The sequence below is a fragment of the Gorilla gorilla genome, chromosome 1 (genome assembly GCF_029281585.2).
Source record: "Gorilla gorilla gorilla isolate KB3781 chromosome 1, NHGRI_mGorGor1-v2.1_pri, whole genome shotgun sequence".
NCBI lineage: Eukaryota > Metazoa > Chordata > Mammalia > Primates > Hominidae > Gorilla > Gorilla gorilla.
The window spans coordinates 224179273-224203436 of record NC_073224.2 but is presented as its reverse complement, the minus strand read 5'-3'; the positions used below and the strand labels follow the sequence as shown (position 1 = coordinate 224203436).

At 51.9% G+C, this 24164-nt stretch overlaps 2 protein-coding genes and 1 pseudogene across 2 annotated transcripts; all 3 read left to right on the top strand.

Annotated features, from left to right (window-relative positions):
* The first annotated feature begins 3394 nt into the window (after positions 1 to 3394).
* LOC134759231 (TBC1 domain family member 3K-like) lies at positions 3395 to 6756 on the top strand. Its single transcript, XM_063710336.1, has 4 exons — positions 3395 to 3448; positions 4811 to 4931; positions 5598 to 5692; positions 6604 to 6756. Exons 1-4 carry the CDS (start codon positions 3395 to 3397, stop codon positions 6754 to 6756), a joined length of 423 nt encoding a protein of 140 aa, XP_063566406.1.
* Positions 6757 to 7069: 313 nt separating this feature from the next.
* Positions 7070 to 12133, top strand: LOC115931404 (TBC1 domain family member 3B-like; annotated as a pseudogene).
* Positions 12134 to 19171: 7038 nt separating this feature from the next.
* On the top strand, positions 19172 to 21616 carry SRARP (steroid receptor associated and regulated protein). The gene is made up of 2 exons (XM_004024732.4): positions 19172 to 19321; positions 20856 to 21616. The coding sequence occupies exons 1-2, from the start codon at positions 19240 to 19242 to the stop codon at positions 21281 to 21283; spliced, it is 510 nt and encodes a 169-aa protein (XP_004024781.1). The 5' UTR covers positions 19172 to 19239; the 3' UTR covers positions 21284 to 21616.
* Positions 21617 to 24164: the final 2548 nt, after the last annotated feature.

Sequence of the window (24164 nt, the reverse complement as noted above, 5' to 3'; positions counted from 1 at the left end):
CACAAAAGTGAAAGTAATAAGACATTTTCTCTATTTCCATCATCCAGATTCAATAGTTAAGTTTTGCTACACATTCTTAATATATTCTTCCTTTCTTTTTTCTTTTTTTTTTTTTTTGAGATGGAGTCTCACTCTGTTGCCCAGGCTGGAGTGCAGTGGTGTGATCTCGGCTCACTGTAATCGCCACCTCCCACGTTCGAGTGATTCTCCTGCCTCAGCCTCCTGAGTACCTGGGACCACAGGCATGTGCCACCATGCCTGGCTAGTTTTTGTATTTTTAGTAGAGACAGTGTTTTGCCATGTTGGCCAGGCTGGTCTCAAACTCTTGACCTCAGGTGATCTGCCCGCTGCAGCCTTCCAAAGTGCTGGGATTACAGGCGTCAGCCATTGCGCCCAGCCTGAAGAAGTACTTTAAAGCAAATCCCAGATCATGTCATTCCACTGTGCGTGATGATGACACCTCAGTGTGCAACTGTAAAAAAAATTCCGCAATGCCCTGATCATGCCTAACAATATGAAGAATTATTCTTTGGAATAATTTAATATTCAGCCATAATCAAATTTTGCTAATTGTCTCCAAGTGTCTTTTTATGATTGCTTTGTTCAAATCAGGATCCATACAAAGTCCTCCCAACCTCAGTCACAATTGTGTGGTGGTGTTTTTAAAATTGTCTTTTGAGTCACTTTTATTCCAAAGTCATTCCTTTCCTTGTTTTTTGTTTGTTCCCTCTTGTTGCCTTGATGCAGAAATAGGGACTGTTGTCCCACAGAATTCCCACATTCTGGAATTCTGTTTGCTTCCTTATACTGTCATTTAACTAGCTTCTCTGTCTCCCTGTTTCCTGTAAATAAGCCCTCAAGGCCTGAGTAGATTCAGGTCTAACTTTTTATTATTTATTTGAGACAAAGTCTCACTCTGTCACCCAGGCTGGAGTGCAGTGGTGCAATCTTCTCTCACTGCAACCTGCGCCTCCCAAGTGCAAGCGATTCTCATGCCCCAGCCTCCTGAGTAGCTGGATTACAGGCACGTGCTACCACGCCCGACTAATTTTTGTATTTTTAGTAGAGGTGGGGCTTCACCATGTTGGCCAGGCTAATCTTGAACTTCTGACCTCAAGTGATCCATCTGCCTTGGCCTCCCAAAGTGCTGGGATTATGGGCATGAACCACCACACCCAGGCCTGGGTCTAATTTTTAAAAATTTATTATTGTTATTATTATTTTTTAGAGGGCAGGATCCCATTCTGTTACCCAGGCTGGAGTGTGGTGGTGTGATCATGGCTCACTGCAGCCTCAAACTCCTGGGCTCAAGCAATCCTCCTGCCTCAGCCTCCCAAGTAGTTGGAACTACAGGTATGCACCACCATGCCTGGCTAATTTTTTAATTATTTTTTTAAAGAGACAGTGTCTTGCTATGTTGCCCAGGCTGAGCACGAACTCCTGGGCTCAAGCAGTCCTTGAACTTTGGCCTCCTAAAATGCTGGGATTCTAGGAATGAGCCACCAGGTCCGGCCCAGATCCAACTTTTTTTGGTAGGAGCATTTCACAGGTTTTACTGAGTGCTTCCGGGAAGTCACATCATGGGCCCCCTTGGTGGGTCTGCGTGGCAGCAATCTGACTTTCCCTTTGGGAATTTCCCCATCAACCTTCCAAGCAATGGGTTTTTCTTTTGAAGATCTCTGAGTCATTGATTTCATTAGGGGTTGTAAAATAATGCATTTCTATCGTTCTTTCCACATCTATGAGCTGGAATTCTTCTGTAAACAGGAATTTCCCCACATCAATCAGGGTTACGTGGTTACCTGAAAATATAGTTCATTGAGGAAAGGCAGGATACAGCTTATTTCCTTTCTTAAAATACAACAACTTTATTGAGATATAATTCACATACATACAATTCATTCTTGTCGAGTGTACAGATCAGTGGTTTTTGGTATATTCAGAGTTGTGCAACCATCACCACTAATTTCAGAACAGTTTCATTACCCCCAGAAGCATCTCCATGCCCATTAACAGATACTTCCCATTCCTTCCTCCCCTCTCAGCTCCTGACAACCACTGATCTGCTTTATCTCTATGAATTTGCCTATTCTAGGCACTTCCTATAAATGGAATCATACAACATGTGGTCTTTTGTGACTCGACTCCTCTCCCCTCCCTTCCCTTCTCCTCCCCTCCCCTCCCCTCTCTTCCCTTCCCTTCTCTTTTGAGACAGGGTCTCACTCTGTCGCCCAGGCAGGAGTGCCACTGGCATGATCTCAGCTCACTGCAACCTCCCCATCCTGTGTTCAAGCAATTCTCCTACCTCAGCCTCCCGAGTAGCTGGGATTACAGGTGCACGCCATCACACCCGGCTAATTTTTGTATTTTTAGTAGAGATGGATTTCACCATGTTGACTGGGCTGGGCTCGAACTCCTAACCTTAAGTGATCCACCAGCCTTGGCCTCCCAAAGTGCTGGGATTACAGGAGTGAGCCACTGCACCCTGCCACCCATATACCCTGATGGAAGACAAGTGAATTCAAATTCCAGGAGACATGTGAGTATCCACTACAAGAACTAACTTTCTTTTGAAGTCATATACTTAATCTTAAAAACCCAGGCTGAGCACAGTGGCTCACGCATATAATCCCAGCACTTTGGGAGGCTGAGGCGGGTGGACCACTTGAAGTCGGGAGTTCAAGACCAGCCTGGCCAACATGGTAAAAACCCCGTCTCTATTAAAAATACAATAATTAGCCAGGTGTGGTGGTGGGCGCCTGTAATCCCAGGTACTCGGGAGGCTGAGGCAGGAGAATCACTCAAACCCAGGAGGCGGAGGTTGCAGTGAGCTGAGATCACACCACTGCACTCCAGCCTGGGCAATGGGGAGAGACTCCATCTCAAAAAGAAAAAAATATTTTAAAAAAAACCTGTTCATATTTTGTAGTATATCCATGTCTGTTCTTTGTTAATCAATGTATTAAAAAATAATAAATTACTCAACATTAAAATTTCATCTCTTTAGGAAGATGTGCCACATTTATCCCAACGATCCACACATTCTGTACGTACCTGTTTTCCCAGGGCTTGGGTACCCCAGCTAAAGGAGTGTGGTTCTGATCTATCTCCTTTATTATAGGTATAATCCAGTTACTGAGAATGTGACTATCAAGAGCGAAGGCGCTATTCAGTTCAACTTCACGCTTGTTTGATCCTCAAAAGATTCAAACAATGAATCAAAGAAAGGAAAGGGAGCTAGCATCAGCATCGATGATGCCAGTGATCCAACTACTAAAGAGTTTAAAACTGTAATTTAAAAACTTTTAGCTGAGAATGGTTTGGAAAGCCTCATGTTACACTCCTCCTCAAATCTGGCTCTTTATCAATACCATTCCTACAAAGAGACATCATCATGGTTTATCAGAAGACACAACCAAAATCCAGTGAGGAAGGGCAGCCGTCAAAGGTTTTATTCATCCGGGCATGGTAGCTCACTCCTAATCCCAGCACTTTGGGAGGCCGAGGTGGGTGGATCACCTGAGGCCAGGAGTTCGAGAGCAGCCTGGCCAACATGATGAAACCTCTCTCTACTAAAAATACAAAAACTAGTTGGGCGCGGTGGCAGGCGCCTGTAATCCCAGCTACTCGGGAGGCTGAGGCGGAGAATCGCTTGAGCCTGGGAGGCGGAGGTTGCAGTGAGCCAAGATCTCACCACTGCACTCCAGCCTGGGCAACAGAGCGAGACTCTGTCTCAAAAAAAAAAAAAGAAAAAATATTTTATTCTCCAGGAGAAGGGGTTCTTGGGGGCTATAAGCAGCAGGCAGAAGACTTTATTGCATGTATGGTTAGGTGATAGCAACCTAAGTTTGCATTGGGAACTGGGATCAAGAGTGACCTGAACTCCTACTCATGAACCTCTCTCTCCCTGTCTCTCTCTTTGCCTTTTGTGTCTCTCTCTCCCTCGTCCTCTCAGCCTCATCTGTCTCTGTCCCCATCTCTCTTCCTCTCTCTTGATCTCACTCCCTTCTTCCCATCTCTCTTTCTCTCTCCTTCTTCTCCACTTCTCTCTCCCTCCTTGTCTCCCTCCCTGCCACTGTTCAGGCTTCTGGGCCCCCCTGGACAGGTGCACACAGGACTCCTAGACCACCTTTCAGGACACATGCACAGGGCTGCAGGACCTTGGTCCCCCACCTCCCTGTGCCCTCAAGGTCAGGGGTGTGGGGTGTTCCTGGGCTTTCCTGGGCGGGTGCCCCATGCTCCATGAAGCAGAAGTTGTAGGTCACCATTGGCTCAAGTGGTGCACCCGCCGGGCTGCTGGCTTCCTCCTTGTGATCTGCTGAGGCCAAAGCAGAGGACACCTGCCCAGGCCCGACCCTGAGCCAGGGTGGGGTAAGGGTGGGTTTGGAGGTCAGCATGGGGATGGGAGCAGTCACTGCAAATGGGTCCCTGGCTGGCTTCCTGCCCTGCACTCTGCCATGCAAGGCCTCCTCTCCTGCCCTTCCCCCCACCCCACCGCCTCCACCTCTAGAAAGCCCCAGGCACAGGCTCCATAAGTCTCTCTGGATCCAGGAACTAAGGGCAACCACTGGGCTCCAAAGCTTGGCAGTGTCGCACACAGGACAAGTGCTCTCAGGAGACATTTTGGACAAGTTGCTGAAATGCCTGATGGACATGGTTCTTGTCACAAAATGAATTTGCATCCTGAGGAAGCCTCTTCTTCAAAGGAAGTTTCCCCAGTCACCTCTGCCCTCTCCGATGACATCAATCTTCCCAGGTGACCTCAGCCCTCCCAGGTGATGTCTTTCCACCATAACTCTGGCTCTCTCAGGAGGCAGACTACTGCAGGGACCTGAGCCACATCGCCGCCTTGTTCCTCCTTTATCTGCTTGAGGAGGACGTATTCTGGGCACTGGCCCAGATGCTGGCTGGTGAGAGGCACTCCCTGCAGGGTGGGTGGACAGCTGCCCCCAGGGCCTCACGCAGCCAGACCCGGGGACGGCCACCCTGGGCAGGTGATCTCAACTTTCCGTGAAGGCACCTTCCTTGTGTTGCCAGCTTGTTTGGAGCCTTTAGGATGTCTCTGTTGAGGGTCCCGGGGCTGAACCGGGACCCCCAGATCCTGAGTCAGATGCCTTTCACCCCCATCAGCAGAGGGCATCTCATCATCCCCGTGGCCACCCTCTGTGTCCTAGAGCAACGCCCTCTGGCTCTGATGCTGTACAGCTGACTCTCCCCTCCCTGAGGGTCCTGCCCTCCAGCTGCCCTTGGTACCCACAGATGGGCCGATAAAGCCCTGATGGCAACATCTCCCCATCCTGTGTCCCCTGGCCCGACCCCACTTCTAGGAGACCACCATGAAGCCCAGCACCCACCCTCTGTTGTGGCCTCAAAGTCAGGCTTGCCCTCCCAGCACCCTGGCCCAGGAGGCCTCCAGCCAGGCTCCAGGGGATATTCCCACCCCTCCTCCCCAGGGCCAAGGCCGCATGGTGGGGTCCCCAGATGAGTGGGTGGGAGACCTCAGGGTTCAGGGGCCTCTGCAGCTGTCCAGCTCTTCCAGCTGATGGTTCCACATCTTGGGAGCAGGCTGATTTCATGATGGGCTGGGGGCTTCTCAGGATTCCACAGCCCAGATAGCGCAAGGGTCCAGGGCCTCCAACACCACCAGGAGCATGTGGCACCCACACCATACCCCAAGACCACGAGGCACGCAGTGAGTTTATGGTCCCCCCAGCTCTTCCCCAGTGGCCCTGCATCCTGTGGGGCCGGAGGAGCCAGGGGCTGGAGACCCTCATGGGGCTGGTGAGAGGGTGAGTTCTAGCCAGGGCCTGACCTGGGACGTGGGGTTCTCCATGGATTTGGAGCTGGGTTTCCTTTCCTGCCCTGGAGGAGACAGAGGCACGGGGACTGGGGCCAGTTCCCACAGAGCAGGGCTAAGGACAGTGTGTCCACCAGGAGTGTGGGGAGGGGAAGGTGTAAGGAGCCCTGGACACCACCCAGTGTTCTGCACCTGGGGAAGGGTCTTCAGAGGGCCCTGGAAGAGGGAGGTTTTTAGGGCAGCCCAGAGGGACCTGAGCACCTCTGTTCCTCCCATCAGGGCAAGGAAGGGCTATGCGTTCAGGGTTCCTCATTAGGTTGGTTGCTTTGGAGCTTGATCGATGGGGTAAGGGGGCACAGGGAGACCCTGGCTCAGGGACCCTCCTTGCCCTGCAGGGCCCTGCTCTTCGCCCAGGGGTCCGGTTCACCCCCAGCACACAGGAGGCACAGGCAGATATCTGCAGGACACACAAGCAAAGCCCTCTGCCCAAGAGGAGTCATCCCACGGCAGAGGCTGGGACTCAGGCCCAGCCTCATGGGCAGACTGGGCCAGGACCCACTTGGGAGGGCCCAAGGAAGCCTCAAGTCCTGGGGAAGCCCCTCTCTCCAGAAGCCACATCCCCACTGAAATGAGTGCTCCCCCATGAGGAGCTGCAAGACCTTGTCTGACCCAGCCTCCTGAAGGGGTCTGATGACCCTCATGGGAAGGGTCAGTGACTGGGGGACTGAAGCCCCAGTGGGCCCGGCTCGAGCCACCAGCCCCCAGCCTGGAAGGGCCAGGTCCTCCCACACCTGCTGTCCCCACAGATCTCTCTCGGGCTCACCCTGAGCCTTTGGGACGTGTATTTGCTAGAAGGGAAACAGGTGTCGACGCCAATGGCATGCACTGCCTTTAAGGTTCAGAGGAGTAAGTCCATGTGTGCCCAGTGGGGTCTGGGGAGCACAGGGGTCAGACCCTGACTGGCCCGGTGGCAGCTTCCTCACACTGTCCCCATGATCCTCTTCTCTGGCCCAGAGGGAGGTCTGGCTGGGTGGGCTGGGCAGGGAACAGTGACATACCCCCTCCTGTGGGAGCCCATCCCCCACATGACCCAGATGAAAGTCAGGAGTGTGGTGAGCACTTCCCTGCTCAGGCTGCCCCCTAGCCACAGCCTCCTGTGCACATCTGGACCCCTGGGGTGGCCACAAAGGGATCCGGCATTCCCCAGTGGGAGATGCTGAGGTAGCAATGGGGTATGGGCTCTGACCCCTCCCAGGGAACACTCCTAGCCTGATGCCCACCCTGTCCCTAGAGCACCTCATGAAGATGTCCAGGTGTGGCCGTGGGCATGTTTTCAGGACCAGTTTTCCCATACCTGGGCCCTGGATGATGATGCAGTTCTCAGACACCCTTGGGCCTCTATGAGGAAACAAGGAAGCCTGGGGACCTGCCACCCCCAGGTGGCCTGCAGCACCAGGTCCCCTCCCAAGTCACCCCCTGGGGCAGTCAGTAGTTGGGGAGTGCCCAGGACCTCCAACACTACTACTTGGGCCTTCCTCTTCGCCTTTTCTTCCTCCTCTTCCTCCTGGACTCTAAGAAAGTACAATAGGCCCCTGGGTCCTCAGGGCAGGTGGTCAGTTTGTGTGTACCGGACGTGCTGTGCAAGCAGGAGGGGGATGTGGGCAAGACTCTCCAACAAGCCCCCTCCCACTTTCCGCCATGTCCCACTCTACCCCTCAAAGGGCCCTCAGGGTCATTGGAGGAACCAGATCCATCTGTGGGACTCCCCACCCCTCCCTGCAAGCACTGACAGCCTCAGAGAGCAGCAGAGGCCCCTCACTCCTGAACACCCCTCCAAGGGTGCCAGGACAACAAGCCTTGAGCCAGGGAGACAAGGGAATCTATGTCCCTGATCCCCCACCAGAGCGTTTAGGGGGTGGGCACAGGGGGGACCCCTGGCCCAGAGCCAGAGCCAAGAGTTCAGCCAGGTGTGGGAACAGTCAGTCCTGGCATGGACTGGGCAGCCCAGGAGGGCAGAGGGGGCTCTGTATCTGGGCTCTCTCACCCACTGTGGAAACAGGTCTCCATGTGAGGTGGCAAGGGGACTGGGTGACAGCCAAGGCCCCTCCCACCTGAGCTCTGACTGGAGGCTGTATCCCAGGCCCAACAGTCCTGGGATGACAGCATGGGGCAGGAAGCCCCCAGCCAGCCTGAACCCTGGGGGAGGGCAGTCCCAGGAGCCACCTGCTGTACCCCGACAGCTTCCCACCACAGGAGGCACAGACTCCTCCCTCTGGGACCAGCAGCCTGCAGGTGTGTCCTCCGTGTCAGACCACAGGGGCTACACAGAGACCCTGAGGACTCCAGAGACCCAGGCAGGTGGAGCCCGGCCAAGAAAGGACTGCGTGGGCTCACTGGAGATGCTGACCACGTCTGTTTCTCTTTCAGCCAAACCCGAGCAACGGTCCTTGGCACCCAGGCCTGGGCTGGCTTCACCTGGGAGGAAGACCCTCTGGCAGGGGGACAGGCAGGCCCCTCCTGGCCCAACAACTCGGTTCCAGTGGCCCATTTGGCCAGCTTCCCCGCCATGGGTGGCCCGTTTGGTCAGCTTCCCCTCCATGGGTGCCTCGTCCTTTCATACCCTGTCCTGATGGGACTGTCTGTGAGGCCAAGGCCCAGTGGCACGAGGGGGCTTCCATGGAGCCTAGGGCAGCAGGCCATTCTCTGGGGGCACCGGGGACTCAGGGTGTGCCCAGCCTGGCCCTGGCTCAGGGGGAACCTCAGGTTTCCTGGAGGTTCCTCCAGTGGAACTCCATGCCATGGCTCCATCCCTATGAACTTGGATGTGGGGGGCCCTCGTTGCCCCCCATTATGATTTTGAACAGAGCTGCTGGGTCCAAGTCCCTTCCAAATGTGTCCTGGACAACCCCAGGACCATGGGACAGCCTAGCCCAGGAAGCCCATGGGGACCCCGAAACCAGGCCCTGCCCAGGCCCATCAGGACTAAAAGGGAGGTCGGGAGATACCCCGACTGCAGCGTGGCACCTGTGTCTGGCCTGCTCGGTGGCCAGTGACTGGCAAGTCTGGAAGGGGTCAGGGTGGCACCCCGCAAGCTGCACCACAGCCCCAGACACCTCGGAAAATCCCGTTCAATGGGGAAGCCAGTTCCATTAAGGCCACGAGAGAGAAAGGTGAGCATGGCATCCCCGCAGCCCCGGCCAGCCAGCAGCATGCCTGGGGCCTCTGTCCCAACCTGTGGGACAGTGTCCCCCTCCCAAGGCACAATTCCCAAGCCAAGAGGGGTCTGGACTAGACCCCAGCCCTGGGAAGTGAGGGGCACCAGGGGTGTGGTGGGCTCCCAGCTGCAGCGAGCATGACCATGCAGGGGTCCCTGGCACTGCGGAGCTCTGCACTGTCACAATTCACCTTGCAGAAGCTGGGCAAGATCCCGAAGCCTCGCAGCCACTGCTGCAGCCGCAGCAGGCGCCCCCACCACATGCCTTCCAGCTGCTGGTGCAGGCTTTCCTGACAGCAGGGCGCCCTGCAGCCCTCGCCTCAGCAGCTCAGACTTGGAAGGTATCTGTGGTTCATGTTCCCAGTGCTCCCACCGAAGAGAATTACTACGGAGGATGCTCTGGGTCCTGAGTCGAGCAAAACGGCATGCCCTGTGGATGCAGCCTGCTTCTTTCCCGGCCACCACGCCTGCTGGATGCGCCCGCCGAGCAAGTGGCCTTGAGATGGTCATGGGGACGGAAGAGGCTCAGCATCCTGCATGTGCCCTTACCAAGGCTCACTAGGCTGACACCATGGCTGAGCGCCCTGTCTGTTGACAAAAGACTCGCACCCAGTCCCTGGGATGGACCAGCTGGCCACCTGCTGGCAGGCTGGTCACACTGCGGAGGGGGCTGAGATTGGCTTTCACTGCACTGACCCATAATGTGGACATGGACCTGCTGGCCCTGCAGGGCACACAGCACTGCTTCCGACCAGGGGACCCCATTCACAGCTAGAGACATGCAGCAGTGTGTTCCCACCTCAGGGCCTTGGCTCTGCCACCTCCACTTGGAATGTTCTCAGTTCACTCCAGGCTTCTAGAAGCATCTAGGCCAGGGCTCATGGCTGGATAAGCAACCGAATCCCCACAACCCCAACAAGCTTTTCATTCTCATTTTATTTGGTGTTAAACTTAAGAAAATTTATTAAGACATGACTTACATCCCTGGTAAGTGTGCAGCTCGAAAGACATTCACAGATGGAACACACCAGCCCCCAGATCACAAAGCCAACCATGGCCAGCCCCTCCAGCGCCCCCGGCCCCACAACCAGTGTCCTGACTTCTGTTGACACCGTGAGCCTGTCTTTTGTACTTTACACTCATGGAAGGATAAACACTTTCATGTTTTAAAATAAATGTTTACTTTTGAAATGATTTCAGATACACGGAAAAATTGAAAAGACACTGTAGTGTACGCTATACCTTATACCCAGCTGCCCCTAGTAATGACATTTTGCATTACCATGGCACATTTGTCCAAACTAAGAAATGTGGGCTGGCTGTGGTGGCTCACACCTGTAATCCCAGCAATTTGAGAGGTTGAGGCAGGTTCACTTGAGCCCAGGAGTTTGAGACCAGCCTGTGCAACACAGGTAGGCCCTGTCTCTAGAGAAAAGTAAAAAAAATTAGCCAGGCATGATGGCATGTGCCTATAGTCCCACCTAATCAGGAGGCCGAGGCAGGAGGATTGCTCGAGCCCAAGAGTTCCAGGAAGCAGTGAGCTATGATCACACCACTGCACTCCAGCCTAGGTGACAGAGTGAGAATTTATCTCTTTAAAAAAATTAATTTATCATGGGTGCAATCCTGTTAACTAAATAATAATGTTAACTATTATCTAAAGTTATTAACGCAGTAATTATATTAACATAGTGAAATTTTTTCAGATTTCATCCTCTTTTGCCTAACTTCTTGTACCTGTCCTGGGATCCCACCTCAGACTGCACCCTCTGCCTTTAGGTCACTTCTCCTCAGCTTCCTCCAGAGGCTACAGCCAAACACACACCTGGGCTGAATAGTAGAGCTGGTTGCTGCTGGGCTCCAAACCTCTGCAGCATGTTACCGTACTGAGTACTGTAGGCAATGGTAACATAATGGCGGCTATTTGTGGGCCGGGCATGGTGGCTCATGCCTGTAATCCCAGCACTTTAGGAGGCCGAGGCGGCTGGATCACCTGAGGTCAAGAGATCGAGACCAGCCTGGCTAACACGGTGAAACCCCGTCTCTACTAAAAATACAAAAAATGAGCTGGGCATGGTGACGGGCACCTGTAATCCCAAATACTCAGGAGGCTGAGGCAGGAGAATCGCTTGAACCTGGGAGGCGGAGATTGCAGTGAGCCGAGATCGCACCATTGCACTCCAACCTGGGCAACAAGAGTGAAACTCTGTCTCAAACAAACAAGCAAACAAACAAAAACAATGGTGGCTATTCGTGTATTTAAACACAGAAAAGGATCATAAAAATACAGTATAAATGATAAAAAATGGTACATCTGGCCAAGTGTGGTGGTTCATACCTACAATCCCAGCACTTTGGGAGGCCATGCTGGGAGGATCACTTGAGCCCAGGACTTCTAGACTAGTCTGGGCAATATAAAAAGACCCCATCTCTTTTGAGATATCAATTTTTAGAGATGGTGCACCTGTATAGGGCAGTTCCATTATAATCTTATGGGACCACCATCCTATGTGCATTCTGGCATGGACTGAAATATCATTATCTGACATGTGATTGCATAAGTAATCTAGAGATGATTTAAAGTCTACTGGAAGATGTACTTAGGCTATATGCAAATACTGCACCATTTTATATCAGGACTTGAACATCTGTGGATTTTGGTATTTGTGGGAGGTGGTGAAGCTGATTCCCCTACACACACCGAGGGACAACTGTAAATCTTTCGGGCCCCATAGAAGGCTCAATTCCCTGCACCCCCACCCCCAGATAAGCATTCTAAAGTGTTTGTTCACTTTACCTGCTCATCCGTGAGCCAGAGGGTTCCATCAACAGCTTGGGCTGTCTCAGAAAGACCTGGATTCAATCCCATTCAGCCACTTAGTGTGTCACTTTGGACAAACCATGTAACTTCTCTGAGCCTCAGTGTCCTCATCTGTAAACTGGGCTGATCATGGTCCTTACCTCACAGGGCCACTGTGAGGACTAAGTGAGATGAAAGCTGACACCGCGAGTGACACCACTTCTCTCTCCCTCAGACTCAACAGGAAGATGCCTTTGCTGCCCAATGCGAAGGTTATGGGGAGGACGCGAGGCCCCAAGGTTCCCCTGTTCCAGGAGTATAAACCCTGGATTTTTGCTTCCAGAAACAACCACCTCTAGGATGAGGATGGCTCTCAACTCCCCAAAGCCTGTGCTCCCACCCCACAAAGGCAGCGTCTTCAGCAGTGGGGAAGGGGCTGCACTGCGCCAGCCTCACCCTGGCCACTGTCTGCCCTCATGAGTCAGAGCCCAGCTAGGTCCTCAAGCAGAGCAGTGCAGAGTCCGGCCCCAGTCCCAGGCTCCAGGCATCCCCGCCATCCCCACCTGCCCCCACCAGCTGCCTCCATCCCTCAGCCCCTGCTTCCCTCCTTCCCAGCGCAGGATGTCTTAGCTCCTTACATGTCCCCATCATCTGTCTCCTCAAGGGGAGTGCAGCACAAGGGCAGGGAACTCGGCCAGTCTATGGATGGGTCTCCGGTGTCTGGGAGAGATTAGAAGCTCAACACATACTTGCCCAGTGTCTGTGTGCATTTCACCAAGCAGAAGACAGCTTTGGAAATGAGAAGAGACCCTCCTGAGGCGACAGTCCTTAGCTGCCATTTCTAAAGTATTCTTGGCGTGCCACGCACTAAGCTGGACCATGGACATGCGAGCTCTGGAACCCGTGAGGTGCTGTCACTCATGCACAGGTGGGTTGGCTCAGCCCTGGTGCAATCACATAGCTCCCTGCTAGCTGAGCTGAAATTGGAACCCATTCAGTTTGGCTCCTGCACTGCTCAATGGCTCCCCAGCTCCTCTGAGTGAGAACTAAAGCCTTGCAATGCCCTCAGGTCATTGAACCTGGGACTTCTCTTCCTGAGCTGCCTGCCGCTCTTCCCTGCTCACACCAGGTCAGATGCAGACCTCCCCTCTGGGACTGAAGCATACCAATCATGCTCCTGCCTCAGGGCCTTTGCACAAGCCATTCCCACTGCCCAGAATGCTCCCTGCCCAGATATCTGCTTGGCTGACCCATCACCTCCTACAAACCTTGCTCAGATCTTGCCTCGTCAATGAGGACAACCCTGGCCATGCGTCTAGAGGGCGTCCAGCACAGAGTATGTGCTCAATACACAGGTGAAGAAGGAAGAAGGAAGGGATGGAGAAGAGAGAGGTGAAGGAAGGGCAGAATGCCTATGGCCATTTTTATTCCAGTGATAACTGGTTGCAATGAATACCTAAGGGCAATGCAGACAGGGCAGAAACAAAGTTCACAAAAGGCCGACATGAGCAGGGTGGAAAAATGCAGCTCTACTCATCTGTCCTGGTGCAGATTTGAAGACTCCAGATGTGTCACATCTGGGCAGTCCCTTCTCTGCCCCCTCCCCACTGAGCTCTCCTTCTACCTCCAAGCCTGGCCCATCTTCTAGGGATCCAGGACAACACAGGAGACAGCTGTGCATCTCCCAGGACACTGGGAAAGACTGCCAGTGGGGAAGATGCTCAGTGGCCCTTAAAACTCATCTCGGTTTTGCTCCAACTGTGCAGCCCATCCACTCCTGTGAACAGGAAGAGCACTCAAATGAGAGCCCAGACACTAGACCCTATTCCTCTTGACATCTGAACATCTTCCCCATCCCCAGCATTTCCCAGGGTCCTGGGAGAGGGACAGCTGTCTCGAGGATTGTCCTTCTTCACCTGTGTATTGAGCACATACTCTGCGCTGGACGCCCTCTAGATGCATGGCCAAGAAACAAGAGTGACAAGAGCAAAACTCTGACTCAAAGAAAAAAGAAAAAAAAATGTGGGCCAGGCACAGTGGCTCATGCCTATAATCTCAGCACTTTGAGAGGTCGAGACGGGAGGATCACTTGAAGCCAAGAGTTCAAGGCAAGGTCTGAGCAAGGTTTTAGGAGGTGATGGGTCAGCCAAGCAGCTCTCTGGCCAGAGAGCATTCCGGGCAGCAGGAATGGCTCTTGCAAAGGCCCTGAGGCATGAGCGTGATCGGTACGCTTGAGACCCAGAGGAGAAGTTTGCATCCAGCCTGGTGTGAGCAGGGGAGAGCAGCAGGCAGTTCAGGGAGAGAAGTCCCAGCTTCAAAGGCCTGCGGCTGCTGCAAAGCTCTAGCTATTACTCAGAGCAGCTGGGGAGCCAGCAGAGGGTCCTGGGCAGAGAAGGGCTCAGCTGTGGCTCGGGCGTTAACAGGCCACATCACACCTTTGGGGAGAAGAGGGGGACCAGCTGGTTAGTCCAGGTAAGTGATGAAGGGTGCTCAAACTAGGTGGGAGAAGGCAGGTGGTGAGAAGTGTCACCTCAGGATCATTGTGAAGGTGCCACCTGCATGATTTGCTCGTGGACTGAATTTGCTCAGATGGGGTGTGGAGGGAAAAGGAGAGTCCAGTCCACAGGCCCGATGAGCCACGCAGGAGTCAGACTGAATGGGTTTTATTTATTTATTTATTATTTATTTATTTATTTATTTTTGAGACAGAGTTTTGCTCTTGTTGCCCAGGCTGGAGTGCAATTGTGTGATCTTGGCTCACTGCAACCTGTGCCTCCCGGGTTCAAGTGATTCTCCTGCCTCAGCCTCCCGAGTAGCTGGGATTATAGGCATGCGCCACCACGCCCGGCTAATTTTGTATTTTTAGTAGAGACCGGGTTTCTCCATGTTGGTCAGGCTGGTCTCGAACTCCTGACCTCAGGTGATCCACCTGGCTTGGCCTCCCAAAGTGTTGGGATTACAGGTATGAGCCACTGCGCCCGGCCCTGAATGGGTTTTAATTTCAGCTCAGCTAGCAGGGACCTATGTGACTGCACCAGGGCCAAGCCACTCAGTCTTTGTGAAGACTGGGTCTTGCCATGTTGCCCAGGCTGGCAAGGAACTTCTGACTTCAAGTGATCCTCCTGCCTCGGCCTCCCAATGTGCTGGGACTGCAGGCATGAGCCACTATGTGCAGTTTAAAAAATAATTTTTGACTGGGTGCGATGGCTCATGCCTGTAATCCCAGCACTTTGGGAGGCAAATGCAGACTAAGCACAAGGTCAGGAGTTCGAGACCAGCCTGACCAACATGGTGAAACCCTGTCTCTACTAAAAATAAACAAAAATTAGTCAGGTGTAGTGGCGTGCACCCATAATCCCAGCTACTGAGGAGGCTGAGGCAGGAGAATCGCTTGAACCCAGGAGGCAGAGGTTGCAGTGAGCCGAGATTGCACCACTGCACTCCAGCCTGGGTGAGAGAGTGTGACTCCATCTCAAAAAATAATAATAATAATAATAATTTTAAGCCGGGGCAACATAGTGAGACCCTATCTCTACAAAAACTTTTAAAATTAGCTGGACATAGTTGCGTGCACCTGTATTCCTAGCTACTTGGGAGGCTGAGGCAGGAGGATGGCTTGAGCTCAGGAGTTTGAGGCTCCAGTGAGCTATGGCTGTGCACTGTGCACTGTGGCACGCACCACCAAGCCTGGCTAATTTTTGTATGTTTAGTAGAGATGGAGTTTCACCATGTTGCCCAGGCTCACCTAGAACTCCTGGGCTCAAGTGACCCACTTGCCTCGGCCTCCCAAAGTGCTGGGATTACAGGCGTGAACTACCGTGCCTGGCCAATAATAATTTGTAAATTTTAGAACAATTTCCAATGTATTGAAAAGCTGCAACGGTTGTACAGAGCTGTATACACCACATCCAGTTTCCCCTATTGTCAACACATTACATGACCATAGAATGTTTGTCGAAACTAAGAAAGCAACATCAGTACATTATTAGCGTCTAAACTCCAGGCTTTATTCAGATTTCACCAGTATTTCTGCAGTGCCCTTTTCAAGATGCAATCCAGGATACCTCCACTGTAGCAAGTTTTCATGTCTCTTTAGTCCCTTCTGGTCTGTGACAGTTTTTGTCTCCCATTGTTTTTCATGATCTTGAGAGTTTGGGGATTGTACATGTATTTTATGGAATGTTCCTCAGTTTGGATTTGTCCAATGTTTTTCTCATATTTAGACTGGCGTTAGGAAATTTGGGGTAGGAGACCACAGACATAAAGTACCCTTCTTGTCCTATGGTATCAGAGGTGCCTGCTATCACGCGTGTCCAGTTACTTCTTTAAAAAAATTGTGGGGCCAGGCTCAGCAGCTTACGCCTGTAATTCCAGCACTTTGGGAGGTCAAGGCAGGAGTATCTCCTGAAGTCAGGAGTTGGAGACCAGCCTGGCCGGCATGGTGAAACTCCATTTCTACTAAACATACAAAAATTAGCTGGGCGTGGTGGCAGGCACCTGTAATCCCAGCTACTCGGGAGGCTGAGTCAGGAGAATTGCTTGAACCTGGGAATCGGAGGTTGCAGGTTGGAGTGAGCCGAGATTGCACCATTGCACTCCAGCCTGAGTGACAAGTGCAAAACTCCGTCTCAAAGAAAAAAAAAAACTGTAGGCCAGGCACGGTGGCTCACACCTATAATCTCAGCACTTTGAGAGGCCGAGATGGGAGGATCGCTTGAAGTCAAGAGTTCGAGACCAGCCTGGGCAGCATAGTGAGACCCTCCATCTCTACAAAAGGTTTTTTAAAAAATTAACCAGGTGAGGTGGCATGAGCCTGTAGTCCCAGCTAATCAGGAGGCTGAGGTGGGAGGATTGCATGAGGCCGGGAGGTCGAGGCTGCAATGAGCCATGACTGTGCCACTGTACTCCAGCCTGGGCAACAGTGAGACCCTGAAGGAAGCAAGACATTGTAGTAAGATATAAATAACCCAGTTACTTGTTAAGTCATGTAACACAGGCAACAAAATTTAGCTAAAATTTAATTTTTAAAATTTTCTTTGTTATTTGCATAGTGTGTTAGTTTTTTATTGATACTAAATAAATTATCGGAATTTAGGAGTTTAAAGCAACACAAATTTTTTCTCTGTAGGTCAGAAGTTCAACGTGGGTCTCACTGCATTAAAATCAAGGTGTTGGCAGGAAGGTTTCTTCTTGGAATTTCCAGGGAAGGATCCCTTTCTTTGCCTTTCGCAGCTTCTAGAGGCTACTGGCATACCTTGGCTCAGGACCCCGTTCTCCGCCTCCAAAGCCAGCAAGGGAGGGTTGAGTCCTCACTTCATATCTCTCTGGCCTTCTTCCGTTATCACATCTCTCTAATCCAGCCAGAAAAGGTTCTCCGATTTTTTTTTTTTTTTTTTTTTTTGAGATAGAGTCTCGCTCCCATCACACAGGCTGGAGTGCAGTGGTGAAATCTTGGCTCATTGCAACATCCACCTCCCAGATTCAAGCGATTCTCCTTCCTCAGCCTCCTGAGTAGCTGGGATTACAGGCGTGTGCCGCCACGCCCAGCTAATTTTTGTATTTTTAGTAGAGACGGGGTTTTGCCATGTTGGCCAGGCTGGTCTCGAACTCCTGACCTCAGGTGATCCACCCTCCTTGGCCTCCCAAAGTGCTAGGATTACAGGCGTGAGCCACCACGCCCGGCGAGGTTCTCCAATTTTAAGGACTCATGTGATCAGATTGAGCTCACCCACGTAATCCAGAATAATCTCCTTTTCTCAAAATTCATACTCTTAATCACATCTGCGAAGTCCCTTTTGCCAAATAAGGTAATATATTCACAGGCTTTGGGGATTAAGGCGTGGACATCTTTGGTGGCCACCAGGCATAGGTACCTCTTATTTCTGGAAGTGATACTGTTTCTATTTAATATAGCAATACCAAATTTCCTTTTAAAGTGCATTTCTTTCATCTGGGCCAGTAGCAGATATAAAATAAAATAGGCTAGGTGCGGAGGCTCACACCTGTAATCCCAGCACTTTGAGAGGCTGAGGCAAGCGGATCACTTGAGGTCAGGAGTTTGAGACCAGCCTGGCCAACATGATGAAACCTTATCTCTACTAAAAAAAAAAAAAAAAAAATACAAAAATTAGCCAGGTGTGGTGGCACACGCCTGTAGTTCCAGCTACTTAGGTGGTTTACACAGGAGAATCACTGGAACCCAGGAGGCAGAGGTTGCAGTGAGCTGAGATCACACCACTGTGCTTCAGCCTGGGCAACAGAGCAAGACTCCATCTCAAAATATAATAATAATAATAAAATTAAAATAAAGTGCACTTCTGGCCAGGCGTGGTGGCTCACACCTGTAATCCCAGCCCTTTGGGAGGCCAAGGCAAGCAGATCACCTGAGGTCAGGAGTTCGAGACCAGCCTGACCAACACGGAGAAACCCTGTGTCTATTAAAAATACAAAATTAGCTGGGTGTGGTGGTGCATGCCTGTAATCCCAGCTACTCGGGAGGTTGAGGCAGGAGAATCACTTGAACCTGGGAGGTGGAGGTTTCGGTGAGCTGAGATTGTGCCATTGCACTCCAGCCTGGGCAAGAAGAGCGAAACTCAGTCTCAAAATAAATAAACAAATATATAAATAAAGTGCACTTCTCTCTCTTTCTTTCTTTTTTTTTTTTTCTTTTTTCTTTTGAGATGGAATCTCGCTCTGTCGCCCAGGCTGGAGTGCAGTGGCGCAAACTCGGCTCACTGCAAGCTCCACCTCCCGTGTTCACGCCATTCTCCTGCCTCAACCTCCGGAGTAGCTGGGAGTACAGGTGCCCGCCACCTCGCCCGGCTAATTTTTTGTATTTTTAGTAGAGACGGGGTTTCACTGTGTTAGCCAGGATGGTCTTGATCTTCTGACCTTGTGATCCACCCGCCTTGGCCTCCCAAAGTGCTGGGATTACAGGCGTGAGCCACCACGCCCGGCCAAGTGCACTTCTTTTTCAGTAAAAACAGTTGGCTGACTTCAAGGACATGTGAATTAAGTAGCATTACATATAGTTCTTAGACAGGGGAAAAAGTCAAACTGGTGGAACCACTGGATAATGACTGAGGTTTGGGAAACTGAGGCTGGATGAGAAGGTTCCAGAGGCCTACCCTAAATCAGGAAGCAGCTGCACTTGGTAGAAATAGTGTCTGTTTGGTCTGTTTGGTCTGTTTGGTAGGAGGCCTGCCTCCCATTGAGCCAACAATAATCCTGTTGACATAACCCTGTTGATCAAAGCGATCCCCTGACTGCTCTGGGCCAGTTCCTTTGGCTCCTGGTGGAATGCACTCAGAGAATCCGGATCCGGTCAGTATAAAAGGTCTGGTCCCGCAGTAGGGGAGCCACATCCTGGAAGAGTGGCCTAGGACAGCTCCTCTCCTGCCAGAGCTAGGCAGGCGCCGAAGTAGCCGCATGGCCCCGTCAGAAGACCCCAGGGACTGGAGAGCCAACCTCAAAGGCACCATCCGTGAGACAGGCCTGGAGACCAGCTCCGGTAAGAGGCGGCAAAGGGACCCCAGCCTCACAGAAACACCAGCTGGGGGCCAGGTGCGGTGCCTCATGCCTATAATCCCAGCACTTTGGGAGGCCGAAGCGGGCAGATCATGAGGTCAGGAGTTGGAGACCAGCTTGGCCAACATAGTGAAACCCCATATCTGCTAAAAATACAAAAAAATTAGCTGGGTGTGGTGGCGGGTGCCTATAATCCCAGCTACTCAGGAGGCTGAGGCAGGAGAATCGCTTGAACCCAGGAGGCGGAGGTTGCAGTGAGCTGAGATTGCACCACTGCACTCCGGCCTGAGCAACAGTGTGAGACTCCACCTCAAAAAAAAAAAAAAAAAAAAAAAAGAAAGACCAGCTGGGGGTGGGTGGGGGTCTGATGGCAAACATGCTACCTCCCTTAGGTTGCTGAGATTCTCCAGCCAAGGGCGGGCTCGTTTTATTTCCTGTGCTAGCCAACCTACTAGAACATAAGCTTCCTTCTGAGCCCATGTCGTGTTTCACAGCACGTAGCTAAGAGAATGGATGTGTATGTTATTTGGGTAACTCAAAAAGTTACCTTTTTAAGAGCACAGGCTTTGGATTCAGATACAATTGCTCAGACACCTGCTTCATTGATAAGTCTATTGGCTGGTTTGTCCATCCCTCTACCCTGTGCTGGGCTTTGAGCGGGAGGATTGCCAGGGCAAATGCCACCAGGTACTGATGGGATTCTCTGAGGCTGTGGACAAGATTATGTGGGGAGGGGGAGAGTAGCAAGATGCTCCCTGAGACCCACCAACACTTGTGCAGGCTGAGCCTCAGTTTCCTCACCTGGAAAGATGGCCAGGGCTTTCCTCTCTGGGGTTGAGGACTGTGCTTTTCATAATATGGTCCATGGACCAGCAGAATTGGCATCCCTTGGGGACTTGTTAGAAACGCGAGTCTCAGGCCCCACCCCAGCCCCACTGCACTAGACTCTGCATTTTAACAAGCTCCCCAGGCAGCTCATGGGAACAGCAAAGTTGGGAGGCACTGACATGTTGGACTCTGTGTTCCTGGAAGGCAGATGGATGGATGGTAAGTGGAGACTTGAACTCAGGTCTCTCTGATGCTGAAATCCATACACTTAAACCCTGACTGTCCTCCTCTGTTGGTGTATCAACCAACTCAGTTGAACCCTATCGAATGAATAAACAAATGAATTCAGGAAACCATGTCCCGGTCGGATGCAGTGGCTCACGCCTGCAATTCCAGTACTGATTGGGCTGAGGCAGAAGGATTTCTTGAGTCCAGGAGTTTGAGACCAGCCTGGGCAACATAGGGAAACCTCATCTCTACAAAAGATTTTAAAATTCACCAGGCATGGTGGCATGAGCCTGTAGTCCCAGCTACTTAGGGGGCTGAGATGGGAGGATTGGTTGAGCCCCCTGAGGCTGAGGCTGCAGTGAGCCATGACCTCCAGCCTGGGCGACAGAGCGAGACCCTGTCTCAGGGGAAAAGAAAAGTCCCCTGCTTGTGCTAACTTTTGGTCTTTTCCTCTCTTCTAGGTGGGAAGCTGGCTGGCCGTCAGAAGACCGTCCCCACGGCTCACCTGACTTTTGTTATTGACTGCACCCACGGGAAGCAGCTCTCCCTGGCAGCAACCCCATCACCACCCCAAGCCCCCAGTCCCAATCGAGGGCTTGTCACCCCATCAATGAAGACCTACATCGTGTTCTGTGGGGAAAACTGGCCCCATCTGACTCGGGTGACCCCCATGGGTGGGGGATGCCTTGCCCAGGCCAGGGCCCCCCTGCCGCTCTGCAGAGGGGCTGTGGCCTCAGCTTCCTTCCCGGTCAGCCCGCTCTGTCCCCAGGAGGTTCCCGAGGCTAAGGGGAAACCCGTGAAGGCTGCGCCTGTGAGGTCTTCAACTTGGGGAACAGTCAAGGACTCACTGAAAGCCCTCTCCTCTTGTGTCTGTGGGCAGGCCGATTAGCTGGAAGGGCCGGGCTCTGATGCCCAGAGGCTGCAATTCCCAGGGCCTGGCCCTGCTTCCCCAGCTAAGCAGGAGTCTTTTGTGCTTGAGCCAAGGAAACATCATTAGATCCGCTAAGGGGCATCTGAAACATCCGTCGAGTGGCAGAGGCAGGATAAGGCACCTGCACATGAAGAGACTCATTCATTCATACAGCAAATATTACTGGTACATCTTCCACATGCCAGGCCCTGCAAAGTGCTGGGGAGATACCATGGTTTTCCTGGAGCTGGTATTTTTGGGGTGGAGGGAACCCACCCTGAATAAATAAAGTAACCCAATAAATAAAGAAGATGATTTTGAACCGCGGTGAATGCTCTGCAGGAACTGAAACAGGATGCTAGAGGGAGAGTGATTGGGGTGAAGACCTTTCCTGATGCAGTGCTTGGTAAGGGCCTCTCTGCGCAGGCAACAAAGTGTGATCTAAAAGATGAGAAGGGGCCAGCCCTGAGAAAATCCACCCTCCCCAGGGCCGCCTGCTGTCATCTTACCCCAGGGCAGGCCAGAGCAGTGGTCAGAATGCCCCAGCATGACGGGGAGGGGCAACGGGTTTTTTGCTGCCATCTTGGCTCAGAGGCGAGTGTGTAGGTCACTGCAAAGGCAGGGGATACCACATGGGGAGACTCAAGGGCCATGCCAGTGGGGGCTGGGAGGCTCAGGGAAGTTGGCTCCAGGAGACTCCATCCCAGAAGGCAGCCCAGGTGGGACCTGGGGATCTGAGATGGGAAATAAGGGGACCTGGCTTCTCAAAAGGGAGGGAGGTGCTCAAAAATAGAGTATCATATTTGAACGAATGAAAACAAGACATATTATTTATTGAGCATCTACTGCATACCAGGCTCATGCTGCCCTCTAGGGATAGCAAAAAAAAAAAAAAAAGGTGGGGGGAGGAGGTTCACCCTTCAGGGCAATCGTGTTCCCTGAGCAGGAGGTGGAGTTACTGGTGTGGCTGTGAGGGTGTGTGTGAGTCTAAGACATGCACAGCACTGTGAGAAACCCTAAAGCAACCTATTTAAGGAAGTCAGTCTCAAAGCTCCCAGATAAAAATCACTGGGTTTTTCTGTATTTATTTTAGAGACGGAGTCTCACTCTATCACCCAGGCTGGAGTGCAGTGGAACAATCACAGCTCACTGCAGCCTCAAACTCCTGGGCTCAAGTGATCCTCCTGCCTCAGCCTCCCGAGTAGCTGAGACTATAGGTGCACCACTACGCCCAGCTTGACTTCTTTGAGCTTTAGTAGAGAAGAGGTCTCACTGTGCTGCCCAGGCTGGTCTTGAACTCCTGGCCTCAAGCTATCCTCCCGCTTCAGCTTCCCAAAGTGCTTGGATTATAGGTGTGAGCCACCGTATCTGGTCATTAATTTATTCAATGACTATTTTACTAGGTTCCTACAAATACTAGCTACTAACATTTAACAGGTATTGACCATTTACTCTGTGTCAGAGAAACAACATGGGCACTGTATTTGTGACCATTTTATAGATTAGAGAGCTGAGGCCCAGAGAGGTTGAAGAATGGACTCAAAGTTCCATAGACTGGTACCATTGAGATTAGAACTCAGGCAAGTCTGGTGCCCATATTCTTGCTTGTAACTGTAAGGTATATACCCTCTCATCCTGGTAGCGTCTCTTCTAGGCAGAGGGGACACACAGAGAATAAATGTAACCCTGTCCTCAAGGAGCTCACAGCCAGGTGGGGGAGGCCAGAAAGAAAGCAGACAGTTGCCATAGCTTCTGAGAAGTGCACCAGTAAGGGCAACACAGAATGATGCTGGAGAACAACCAGCCCACTCTAGAGAGAGGAGATCAGGGAGGACTTCCTGCAGGAAGTGATGCCGAAAATGAGATCTGACCGGTGACTAAGCTATACAAAAGGGTGGGGTGGGGGAGCAAGTGGGGAGTGCTCTGGGCAGAAGGACCAGTCGTTCAGTCTGGCTAGGGTAATTGTCATTCATTCATTTATTCACCAAGTATTTATTGGGCATCCACTGAATGCCAGGCTTTGGGCTAAACCATGAGATGGAGCAATGAATAAGACAATGAGGCCCAGCCACAAAATAGTTTATCCTCTAGTTGGGGGAGACAGGCAATGCACACACACAAAACAAACAGATCAGAAAGGTGGCAGGAGGCCAGGCGCGGTGGCTCATGCCTGTAATCCCAGCACTTTGGGAGGCCAAGGAGGGGGAGGCGGGGGGAGATCACCTGAGGTCAGGAGTTCGAGACTAGCCTGGCCAACTTGGCGAAAACCCGTCTCTACTAAAAATACAAAAATTAGCTGGGTGTGGTGGTGGGCACCTATAATCCCAGCTACTTGGGAAGCTGAGGTGAGAGAATTGCTTGAACCTAGAAGGCAGAGGTTGCAGTGAGCCGAGATCTCGCCACTGCACTCTGGCCTGGGTGACAGAGCAAGAGCAAGACTGTCTCAAAAAAAACCAAAAAAGTAAAAAGAAAAGAAAAGTGGCAGAAGCTGCATCAGGTGAGGCCTGGCAGGCTGCAACAAGACCTTTAGATCTTAGATCTTATTCCCAGATGGCAGCACTGGAAATTGTGAGCAGACAGTGTCATGGCCAGACGTACCTTTGAAAAGGATCCCTCCGGGCCTTCTGCCTGCAGGGAAGAGACACAGGAGGCTGAGTCTTAATCCTGACAAAGGAGAGCAATGGTTTGGACTAGAGAGGAGGACGCAGTACAATCTGGGCGACATATGCCCATTCCACTCTCCTGAAGGCCCCAAGGACAAGGCTGCAGAGGGAGTTTAAGACCCTCAAGGAGAAAGGAGACCTGTGGCTGCACATCCGGCTTTTTACCAGCAGGTGTCGCCCTCTCATCAGACTAGAGG